The sequence below is a fragment of the Acomys minous genome (assembly GCF_964271855.1).
Source record: "Acomys minous genome assembly, chromosome: 10".
NCBI classification, from domain to species: domain Eukaryota; kingdom Metazoa; phylum Chordata; class Mammalia; order Rodentia; family Muridae; genus Acomys; species Acomys minous.
In genome coordinates this window covers 78,572,451-78,585,099 of record NC_140491.1, presented here as the reverse complement: position 1 = coordinate 78,585,099, position 12,649 = coordinate 78,572,451, and the positions used below count along the sequence as shown (strand labels likewise).

At 35.8% G+C, this 12,649-nt stretch overlaps 1 protein-coding gene across 5 annotated transcripts in view; it reads left to right on the top strand.

Moving 5' to 3' along the window:
- LRP1B (LDL receptor related protein 1B) overlaps positions 1 to 12,649 on the top strand; it is a 1,938,012-nt gene that overhangs the window by 1,192,761 nt on the left and 732,602 nt on the right. For all 5 annotated transcript variants that reach the window (XM_084800259.1, XM_084800256.1, XM_084800258.1 and 2 more), the window contains 2 exons: positions 8,042 to 8,182; positions 12,133 to 12,258. In XM_084800259.1, coding sequence (XP_084656385.1) covers positions 8,042 to 8,182; positions 12,133 to 12,258 — 267 coding nt within the window. The remainder of the gene's footprint in view (positions 1 to 8,041; positions 8,183 to 12,132; positions 12,259 to 12,649) is intronic.

Below are 12,649 nucleotides of genomic sequence, written 5' to 3'. Positions count from 1 at the left end.
GTTCATTTGATTCATGACACCTATTAATTCCATTATTTCTCTATTTAGTTTCTGTCAAAATGATCTGTCCATTGCTGAGAGTGGGATGTTCAAGTCTCCCACTATTAATGTGTAGTGTTTTATGAGTGATTTAAGCTTTAGTACTGTCACTTTTATGAAGGTGGGTGCCCATGCATTTGGGGGATAGACGCTCAGAATTGAGACATCATCTTGTGTATTTTTCCTTTGATGAATATGAAGCATCCTTCGCCATCTCTTTTAAATAAATTTGGTTGAAAGTCTATTTTATTATATACTATAATGGCTACTCCAGCTTGCTTCTTGGATCCCTTTGCCTTGAATACATTTTCTAGCCCTTTACTCTGAGGTAATGTCTGTCTTTATTGCTTACATAATGTTTCTTGTATGCTTGATGGATCCTGTTTTCACCTCCAGTCTGCTATCCTATATCTTTTTCTTTTTTTAGGAGTTGAGGAAATTTATGTTGAGAGTTATTAATGCCCAATGGTTTTTAATTTTGTTATTTTGATGTTGGTGGTGGTAGTGTGTGTGCACGCCTGTGTGTGTGCTTTTTTTATTTTTATTTTGTTGGGTTATTTGCTTCCCTGTGTTTAGTCTGCATCCTTGGGTTGGAGTTTTCCTTTTAGTATCATCTGTATCTCTGGATATGTGGATAAGTACTGTTTAAAATTTGTTTTGTCACGGAGTATCTTGTTTTCTCCATCTATGGTTACTGGAAGGTTTTCTTGGCATAGTAGTCTGAGCTGACAACTGAGGTCTCTTAGTATCTGTATGACATCTGTCCAAGCCATTCAAGCTTTCATTATCCCTGTTGAGAAGTCAGGTATAATTCTGATAGGTTTGCCTTTATATGTGACTTGGCATTTTTTCCCTTGTAGATTTTAATATTCTTTCTTTGTTCTTTACATTTAGTGTTTTTATTATTATGTGGCATGAGGATTTTTATTTCTGGTTCAATCTATCTGGCATTCTTTAAGCTTCTTGTATGTTAATAGTCATCTCTTTCTTTGGGTTGGGGAAGTTTTCTTCTATGATTTTGTTGAAAATATTTTCTGGGCCGTAGAACTAGGAGTCATCTCCTTCTTCAATTCTTATTATTCTTAGGTTTGGTTTTCTTATAGTGTCCCAGATTTCTTGGATAATTTTTGTCAGCAATTTTTCAGATTTAACATTTTTTCCTGATGATGTATTGAGTTCTTCAAATGTACCTTCTGTGCGTGAGATTCTCTCTTCCATCTCTTGTATCTAGTTGGTGATGTTTTGGTTAGTAGATCCTATTCTCTTCCCTAGGTTTTTTTATTCCCAGGATTGTTTCAGATTATTTTTTAATTGCTTCTATTTCCATTTATAGATCTTAAATAGTTTTATTTATTTCCTTCTCCTATTATTTTCCTGTATTTCTTTAAGAGATTTATTGAACTCCTTCATCAATTTGAATGCATTTCCTATATTTGTTTGAGGGATTTACTTTCCTTTTTCAGTACCTCTATCATTTTCATAACATCAGATTTAAGATCACTTTCTTGCACTTCAGGTGTGTTTGGGTATCCAGGACTTGCTAACATAGTGTGACTGGGTCCTAGATGTGCCATATAGCCCTGGCTTTTGCTGTTTGTGTTCTTACTTTGACCTCTAACCATCTAGTTGACCCTGGTGTTAGTAAATCTGTTGGTGTCTAATGGTAGTAGGCCTCTAGGATTGAAGGTAGAGCTGGTAGTCCTGGGAAGTAGCACGCCACTGGTTTTCTTGGGGTGGCAATGGGCCTCTGAAGATACAGGGAGAATTGGTTTTCTCTGATGGCTGCCAGTCTCTGGAATTTCTGGTGGAGATGGGTCCATGAAATAGAGTGAATGAGGAGCTGCTGGACTCTGATGATTGTTTGTCTCTCCTGGTCCCTAATGTTTGGAGCTGTTTCCTGATGGCTGTTGGTCTTTGGGAGTGTTGTTCCCTTATGTCTGCTGGTCTCTGGAACTCTTTTTCCATGATGGTTGCAAGTCTCCAGGACTGCTGATGGTGATATGGCCTGGGAAATGGAAAGTGTCCAGGAGATGGGGATAGGAGCACACTGAGGGTGGAAGGCTGGGTGGGGATCTGGCTTAGATGGCCCAGCACAGACCACACCTCTGATGAAAGGTTGTGTTGTTCTCTGGATGCTTTTGGTCTCTGGGATTGCAGGTGGGAGTGGGGTCCCGGGAGATGTACCACACCTGGGAGCTGGAACATGGAGCTCCCTGCCAGTATGGAGCTTGGAGGGTCTGGGGGCAGACCATGCCTCTGCATCAATAATTTAAATAAGTAGGAATTACTATACATTTCTACTTATTTAAGAATAATGATTTATAAACTATTGTCCCCCAATAATATTTATTGGGAATAATAATTCATAAAATATATGCGAGTCACAAAGTGCTTATAATAAATTAAAAATTTGAAAGATAGTACATGAAGTCAGATTTTAGAGAATACAGTTCAAGACAAAAATCAGCATCCATTAAGCAGTTCTTGGTCCTGATTCCTTTGGCTTCTGATAAGTTCAGGCTAGCTTATAGGTGCTATGAGTCCCCTGAATTAAGTAAGCTGTCTGAGTCTGACAAACAAAATGATGGGAGATACTGTAACCAATGTAACGTGGTTGTTCCGGTTTTCATTGTTCTCGCTGAATTGACATCAAGTGAGCACAAAGCAGCCAGCATATGGTAAAGATAGGTTAAACAGCAAGGATCTTTTCTCCTTAATGTACTAGCAACTTAAACCAATGGCATACAGAAAGCATGTTCCTAACAGAAAACTTTGGTGTGTCACACAAATGGTTAGAGGTGAATTCTAATGTCATAGTTGGAAGAGAGCAAGAGTGAAAGGAGATGCTATACTTTGTTGTTAGGACTCTCGTCTGTCATAGTCAAATCCTCTTGGGACTTTAATTGATGTATGCTGCACCATAACAAATTGGCAATTATTACCTCTGACAACTACAGAAGAATGTAGTTGACAAGTTACATGGTGCATCTGTATTTCTCCTAAAAATCATGGGGAGAATCATAAAACATAAAACTGAAAAGAGTATAAAGGATCCTCCTGAAAAACTAGGCTTTAAAATGATGATTTTTATTTTATGTTACCTGAGTTGTTTTATTTGAGGTAAAGAAGGTAATTCTTTAACTGATTTGCAGGTAGTTGAGAGAAAAGTCCAACCTATCCACTGTTTCACTCCCAGAAAAGCAACTAGCAGTCCACAAAATATCAGTATTCCAGAGGCTAGCAATGCACCACAGCGTGTAGATGGAACATCAGATATATTCCTTTGTGACAAACCATGTTCCTCTGTGGGGAGCTGTTTATCTGCTCTGCTGTGACAAGCCTCATGTCCTAGGATATATGCAACCTCATGCATAGCAAAAAAGTATACGGCAATAAAAATGTTTAAAAATCTCATTCAAATGATTATTTATGTCCTTCTGAGCACAGAAACTCACAGAAGGTTTTATACCACTTAGGCTTGTTTCTCAGAAGACTACTCTATCTAATCAAAGGTTATCTCTCTATGATCTAAAGAAAAAAAAAATAGCTAAATTTTCCACTTTATCCTCTCATGTAACCATTTGACAAAAGCTTTCCTTTTGGTTTCCATCCCTGATTTTGGGGTCAGTAGTAAAAATTTTTGTTCAGTGAGATCAAAATATGGAAGGAATGAAGGGTTGGAGAAAGAGATCAGCAATAGGGTGTTTTCTGGTCTTCCAGAGATTACAAGTGCCTGAAATTCTGGTTCAGAGTATCCAACACCTTCTGCTGGACATTATGGCGTGTGGGTATGTGCATGCTCATGCATGTGCACGTGCACACACACATACACACCACATACAGACACACATGTACACACTCACATGCATATATTCACAATCACCCACTCTCATGAATTAAATTAAATAGAAATATATGAGATTATGCAAAGTTAATATATATATATATATATATATATATATATATATATATATATATGGGGCTTCTTCCTTTATTTCATGGGTTTCTGGATATTATTTGTCTGTTTAAAGAAATACACTGTAGAATGAATTCTTGATGTTCCTCTGCCCTGGGGAGTCAGACACAGGTCTTCTAATTTTTTTTTCAACTCTAACAACAGTGTTTACAGTAAGCATGAAAAATAACATTTTATACCAAGCAGGTCATAATTCATGCTGTGTCATTTCTGAACTTGGTTAAACTGAAGTATTATTTATTACTTTGTCAGTTTTGTATTGCTCAGACCATGCTGTCCTGGTGACAGAATTATACATTTTGTATATGTTTTCAAATTTATGGTTTAAGGCCCAGCTCTGCAGCAACATATACAATTATAGCCTTTGCTAAGTTTCAGGAAGCAATGCATTGCTGTGCTCAGATAAGGAAGTGCTATCCATATCTACAATAAGCACTGGATCAAAATCACATATATGGAGCTTTAAGTCAATGTTCATTTTTCTCTCTATGTACACATCTATTTTATTAGTTGAAATTTGCCTAAGCTCATACATGTTCATGAGCAGTAAGAGAAGAGAATTAGCTGGTCATCCAGGTAAAGTGAAGCTGTCTTCCTAAAGTATTTCTATAGCCCCTGGAGACAGCCTTTCAGTATAATAACAGCATCTCATTAAATTCCAAGAGGTGTGACAACAAATTATTTTATGCACTAACTCTAAGCCAAGATCCTTTTAAGTGTTTTTTTTTGTACATATGATGCTGCCCTGATATTTATAAATCTTCAAAGGGAAATTCAATTTTAAAATCTTTCATAGAGATTTTATTCAGTTGTAGGAAGAATGTTAACTGAGTTTTTTTTATAAGCTATTGTTCTTTTATGTAATATTCAGTATGTTTGCTTCTTCTCATTGTCTGTCAAAAATGGCTAGATCTAGAGGTTGGATGCTGTTATGGATGATATTGTATCCTGTTCTACATGGCTTAGGTCTGGCAAACAAATCATACATACTAAGCTGCTACCTTGTCCATATTATCACATGGATCTTTGATAATGAGCATTGTTTATATAAAAGTTACCTGTCATCCAACAACATGCATCCTGAATAAATGTGGCAGTTTGCAGTGAACATTGTGTTTCCTTTATAGTAAAATCGCTGTTCACATCTGAAAAGTTTAGTTTAGTGATAGAATAGACTAATGAAACTAAGGCCCAGAAGACTTTACAAATCAGAGCCCAGTGTCTAAAAGATTAGGGGAAATACTCAATGTAAGGTACTTGCTACCAACTGTGAGGACCAGAGTTCCTATCTCCAGAAGCTATATAAATGCCAGACAGATATATGGCCAAGTGTATCCCACTATGTAGAAGACAGAGACATGATAGTCCTGGAGCAACCTGGAGTGCCAAAAAGTGAAAATTAAAAAAAAAAAAAAAAGAAAAAAGAAATTCAATATCTGAAAACACCCTTTATCATTATGTAATGGGTAGTAATATATCTAGTTTCACTTTGGTTATAATATAACATTGTTTGTTGGCCTGTAAGAGATTTCTGGATTCTAATAGATGATACCTGAGCCACACATCAAATATAAAAGACACAGCTGCTATCGTAGCCTCCATGTTTATGTTGGTTCTTTTTGTGTTCCCCTGTAGTCAACTGCCAGCTACGTGCAGAGAAATTCAAGTAGAATGTGCAAATACAGTGATTCTGTGTGCCAAATGTTGAGTTCTTGAAAACCCAGATCCTAAAAAGAGTTGCTAAAAGTTCTTTCCAACATTTCACTTAAAGAACATATTCTCTTCACATTCCTGGTTAAAAACAATAACCAATGAATAACTGGCTAAATAAATAAATGCTCTATAGCTAAACATACAACATTTCTATCTGCATGGTACAAACGTATTCAGACAAGAAATCCAGAACAAAATCACATGTATGATTCACAGAGAAACAATGGAGAGCGAGAGCTAGAGTAAGAGAGCGAGCAAGAGAAAGCAAGAGAGCGAGAGAGAGAGAGAGAGAGAGAGAGAGAGAGAGAGAGAGAGAGAGAGAGAGAGAGAGAGAATTAGCAGTACTTTAAAAGATCAGTTTCTGAAGTCGGAAGTATAGTGTTAGAATTCCTTCAGGTGGTTAGGCTTGCACTTTTGTTTTTGTTATTTCCTTTTTTGATTTCATACCCTAATCTACTATCCCTACGCAGTAACTTCTTTCTTAAGATCTTAGAGAAATGACATTAGAGAGAAATTGCTGCTCTGTTTTTTGTTTTTGTTTTTATTTTTACTTAGAAACAAAAGGAAGGAAATGTTCCTGTCTGTCAGTGTATCTGAGAGGGACAGGACAAAACCGGGCTACCTTTGTTCAAGCTGAACATTTCATCCACTACAGTGACTCTTTTTAGTTTGAAAGGAAACTAGGCCCATTCTGGTATCATTTTTTTCTATTTTCACAGAACCTCAAGCCTTGTGCCTTACTGTGTCACTCTGAAGCAGCTTCCTGGAAGCATGGTTCAAAAATCATGTTCCCTTTTCATTTCTTTGCTGCAAGGGAGAAACAGAGACCAAGGCAGGGCTGTGAGGTTCCACACATGTTCTCTTGATACGACTTGTGAGTGAGGTGTGTTCCCTGTCAGTTCAGTAGCACACGGGACTTGTGAGATATCCCATTTAAAGCTATCTGAACAGAAGTTAAAGATTCTCCCAGTGAGAAGCAAGCATGAGTTAGTCAACGACATATTCAGGCCACAAGACACAAATCATATATTTCTTTCTTTACCATAGATCCCCTCCCTTTATATTTCTATCTCATCCAAACAAAGAGAATGGAAGTATAGAAATACATTTAGTTTATGGTAAATCACAATGGAAGTTCAAATATTTGGAGCCCAGATATACAACACTTCAGATTAGCATAATATAGTTTTGCTAAGGAAGTAGAGCCACCAGCCTTGTCTTATTTCTGAGTCTTTTTACTGTGATTAACTCTTAGTTGATTTGTTTATACTAAAATGATTTACTTTAGGGAACTTCCCATGAAACAGCCAGACGAACAATGAAAGAACTATAAGCAGAACAGAAAGTGAGAATATGCTGTTGTTTTTCTTTAGTGAAAAGTTGGTTAAAATATATCTTTAAAATCTTTTTAACAGATTAATTAGTGTCAGTAAAACTGAATGTTCCATTCCCCAGATGGTCATCAGTACAATTCTATTTCTGTATTTTCAGCCAAGAAAATAAGAATTTTATCATAAAAACGTATTTCTTATTTAAATTATCTGGTGTATTAGAGCATAATAATGTCATAAAAATAACTTTAGAAGTTTCCTATGGATATAGTTTATCTTTGGATGGTACTTTTAATTTTGTAGGTTCCACTTTATTATACATTTTTAATGTAGTTCATATGTTATTGTGGTATATTCATAAACTGAGTGCTGCCAGAAAACCAACTAAAAAACCAATCATTTCTTTCTGTTACCTTTTTATGACTATCTATGATAAGACTATCTGCAACCAGTTTGTTAATTTCCAGTGAGAGCTACTATGTCATTATTTTTTATTTTTTATTTTTTTGGTTTTTCAAGACAGGGTCTCTCTGTGTAGCCTTGGCTGTCCTGGACTCACTTTGTAGACCAGGCTGGCCTTGAACTCACAGCGATCTGCCTACCTCTGCCTCTCGAGTGCTGGGATTAAAGGCGTGTGCCACCACGCCCAGCTACTATATCATTATTATACTATTGCTTTATGTTAGATATGTAGATTAATTCATGTTACATTTCTTCAATTTTGCCCTTTGACCTATATCTTCCTCATTCACTCTCCACTCAGACCGATGGTCTGAACTTAGGAACTGTGCATTTATGGGTATAAGTGCATAATCACCGATATTCTCCTTTTAATAGGAAAAAAAAGATAAATATTGTATGACCTCATTTCTGTGGGGTTCTAAAGCCACTAAAACCCCAGTGACTCATAGCTCAACGAACTTATGCACCTAATATTATGTATACATCTTGTTTTCGTTTTTGTTTTTGTTTCCAACCCTAGTTAATCCTGAAGAAATAATGCTTCATATCTGTAAGCCTGGGGAATTTCGCTGCAAAAACAAACACTGTATCCAAGCTCGGTGGAAATGCGATGGCGACGATGACTGCCTAGACGGAAGTGATGAGGACGCTGTCACTTGCTGTACGTTCTCCCTCAAATAATCTGAAACTGTCTTTTCCTGAGTGAGTGTGTAGATTACCAAAAGCAGCCTACAAAGCATCTGAAAATACATTTGATGTAAATTGGCTCAACTTTCTCTCCTAGTGGCCTCTCGCTGAAAGTTAAGCTATAGATAACCTCCTTTGTATGGATGTCAAGGTCTGCTTTCCTCCTTCGAGCTCATCCTTACTCACGTCCATTAGAACGCTGATAAAACGCAGGCTGATGCTGTTCCAAAGGGCACTTTGGGATCTTTGCTTGTAAAGACAGGAAAAGTCAGGTTGACTCCCTTTGAGACTGAGTTGGAACAAAAGGTCACGTTTCATCCCACTGGTCTTTGGCAACAAAACCTTGAAGGAAATTCAGTAATATTGGCGTGGATTTGAACAGCAATGTTACCTCGATTCACTGGATCAAGCCATGGCTGAAAATACATATGAGGCATTCTAGCTAGAATGAAAGGATTTACGTCCCTACTTGTGCCTTCCACTCTTCTTTTGTAGCTTGCTGAAACAGGAACTGTTGTTCATGTTTCTGGTGAAAATAGGGACACTTCTCACATGTATGAATATAAGCCATTTTTGGAAAACATATGAATAATATCATCAGATTAAATTTGGTTAGATAAATAGTTTAGAAGAGATAAGACAGGTTTTATTAAGAATTAGAAGCATGTGTTGGTTTTATTAGGTATTAGAAGCACATGTTGAGCCTTTAATCACCAAACATTAACCATTTGAATTCAGGACACTGCTTTTCAGAGTTTTTTCTTAATATATATCAACTTTTCGCAGTTTACAGTGACTCTAATGATTCGTTTAACATTGTTTGCTTTTTATTTCTTTGAAATTAAAACATAACAATGTGAAATAGTTTTTAAAGTGTATACAATATTGATCTGTTCAATCATATCATGTATCCATTGTATTGTGAATTTTAAAAGAAGTATCAAGAATATACACTTCCAATTTTTTTCTAATTGCTATTCCTAGAATATAAGCTGTAATTAATGCACAGACACATTTCTACTTTCTCTGGAATTCCAATCATGGGCCTTCGGTTCATTTTCACTTGTACTAATCCTTCTGTTATCATTTTCATTTGTACTATTATCTGCATGTTAAACACTATGAATGTTAAATGCTAACACTGAATGTTAAATGCTAAATTGGCACAGTCTTCAACAGTTTTGGAGTGGCAAGAGCTTCTCCTCTGAGGGCGAAAGATATGCTTCCTAATGTTCTGCATGCCTAGCATGGTAAGGGTGCCTGAATTAACTGCCCCACTCCTTTGAATAACAGGGTCAATGTGGCTCACTTCATTAGACTTTTTCTAGTCATGGGAACCTTGTACCTGTTGAGAGGACAAATACTTCATCTGAATATTTAAGTCATGTTAGCAGCTCCATGCTTTTTTCTGCATCCTCGTTCTTTTTGTAAACTTAATCTCAGGTATTTTATAAGCATAAATCCATTGTATTTACACCATAACTGTCATAATTCTACCTTTACTCATTATTCTGGAGCATTACTATTTTCTATTCCATCATTGAAACCATAGGCTCTGACTGGCATCTTATATCACCTGCTGTCCATATTCAAGTCTATAAATAAGTGTGTGTCTGTGAAGTCTCCTAACTAAGCTTTACTTTTGCTTCTTCTCTTGTTTTCTTCATTGAAATAGGCTTCCTCTTAAATCAACTCAACAAGTATTCCTCTGTAATTGCCTGCTTATCCTCCTTTAAGTAAGCCTGCTTCCCACATTCCTTCCAGAATAGTTCTTATAGGAGCAAGTCCTTCTTATTGAAGCAGTTGCAGGACCTACGAGATGACATGTTAGTGCTTAAAGTTATATCCTCAAGTATTTTACCTGTAATCCATCATCTATTTATTTACCTTTGTTCTTATCCTGTTGAATTATAGGTTGCCCTTCTAAAAAACTGTCCTTGTTTTTCTTGTCTGTGATACTGAACTGACAGGAGTCTATGAAATTTAATATAGTTTCTCACTGCCTTCTTATGGAATTATTTACAACCACCAATAAACCGTAATACAGCCTGTTAGAGTTTAGCATCCATCTTCTGTCCAGTCCTGTGTTATAGTAGTTCTTAATCTATATGGCAACAGTATATTTCTTCATCTGGCTCATCTAATAAAAGATCAATATCCTCTTTAGGAGATATGGTTGGTTGTAGTATGTCTGGAGTATCAACTCCAAACACAGATCTTCTCCCTGGGAGAATGAATGACTGTACAAGCCAGAAAGTATAGAGGAAGCATCTCAAACACCTGCTAGCAGACAATCTTTTTTTAAACACTGTAGTCATTCTGAATAACATTTTTTTCTGCATTCTGTGGTCAATAATGCAACACAAATATAAACCATTATAGAGGATTGTTCTAGGTTTTAATCCTGCAAGTTTCTACTTTTATCCCATCAAAGCCTATATTTGAGTAGCTCATCACTAAATATGAAACTGTGCTTTGCTCTACATTTTCTTCATTAATGGAAACTGATCAATCTTGAACTCACTCTGTGGACTAGATAGACATAAAGCTTACAGGCCTCCAGCAACTACATCCCTAGTGTTTAGACTGGCCACAAATGTCCTCGAGAGGCTTCACTATAGTGTTCATGCACAACCTTGCTCCTTTAAAACATTAGTCTCTTGTGTGTGTTACTTTTATTTTTCATGGGCATCCATACTTGTTAAAAATCTCTGAATACATTGAAAATGTTGACCAATCACAAATACTAAAGAACGTTTTTTCTTTCTTTAAAGCAAATTTACAGACAAATTGATTTAATGTCTTTTAATCATACCCTTTCCTTCCCTCAACTCATCACAGATCTACTCTCGACATCTCTTTGATGACACAACCACATGGGCATGCTTCTCTTTTTAAAGATAAATTTCACTTTACTCAACGGAAATCCTCCCATAAAGAAGGGAAGTCATGCTATCACCATGAATACTTAAAGAACATGTGTTTTTGTGGATGTATACAATATATGTGTACAATTGATATAAAGCAAAATGAGAAATTAGTAACTTTCTCATTGTAAATAAAACTAATATAAAATATTTTTATCCAGAAAATATACAACTACTCCATTATATAAAGGAATAAAAGAAAACTGAAACTATGAAACAAATATGGGATAGCATACATTAGGAACCAAAAGAATACAATTAGAAAGTTAATATTAAGAGCTTCCCTTTCCCTGTTGTGATTAGAGATTGGAGGTTAAGCTCAGCTATGTGCAACTTTATGGTAGTTGCTTTCATTTTCAATATTGCTTTTAGCTGCATGCTTATTTATTCATATTGTAAAAACATACAATAATAATTTGTTATTGGAATTATTTAGGATCTCATTTTTATTATCAACTTTATGTCACAAATGATCCATTTTTATTTCTTTTGCTTCTCTTCAAATCCCAAATAGAGTGGCTAGATTAAAACACAATTACATTTATTTGCTATTTTAAGAAATATAATTGAATAAATGCGATACATATGTATATGTATTATGTGTATGAAACTGTACTTCAATATGTGTAAATAGTTATTTTGAGATATAATCATTCTCTTTAATATTGAACCATGTGACTGATGTCAAATATATAAGGATTCTAGAGTTTAGTGATCAGCTTTGGAAAACTTTGGAAATGAATTAAGGCATATAACTGGCTTGAATAGAGGCTAGAAAATGAATATATTCCCTTTTATGTAATATTTAATCTATCTCTTCTATCAAAGTTATATTTTAACAAAGTCTGCAATGTTAATATTTTCTAAAAATTTGAGACAATTAATGATAGAAGCCATAGCATTTATTAAAATATAACATTATAATTACTGAAATAGTTTTGTGACCATAATTAAAATATTCATTACTTGAATTAAATTTGCTTCCCTCCCCCTACAGTCAACCATAGCTGTCCTGATGATCAATTTAAATGCCGGAATAATCGTTGTATCCCCAAGAGATGGCTTTGTGATGGAGCAAATGACTGTGGGAGCAATGAAGATGAATCTAACCAAACCTGCACAGGTAAATGGCTGCAGACACATGTGATAAATCACCTCCACATGTGTGTCTGTAACACACTTCTCAGGCTGATAACCAGAATTTGTTAACATTGACAGACGGATCACTGCCATGGTCAGTGAACTCAGCCTTTGGTGCCACAAATGCCAGATTACAAATGGTGTTTTACCAAGCCTTGAACATGACTCTGTTTTCCAAGTTAATCTGCACTTCATCTATTTTTGTGGGTGGCAGGATGATCAGCATATCCTACATGATTTTTCCATGCTCTATCTTCCTAGGCAGTAGTAGCTTTTCATTAGCATGCTCTGATCCTGGCCCCCGCACAAGCAGAATGACTTATTTTATCCCGGGAAAATACTTAATTTCTTTTTTTTTTCTTTTTTCTACTACA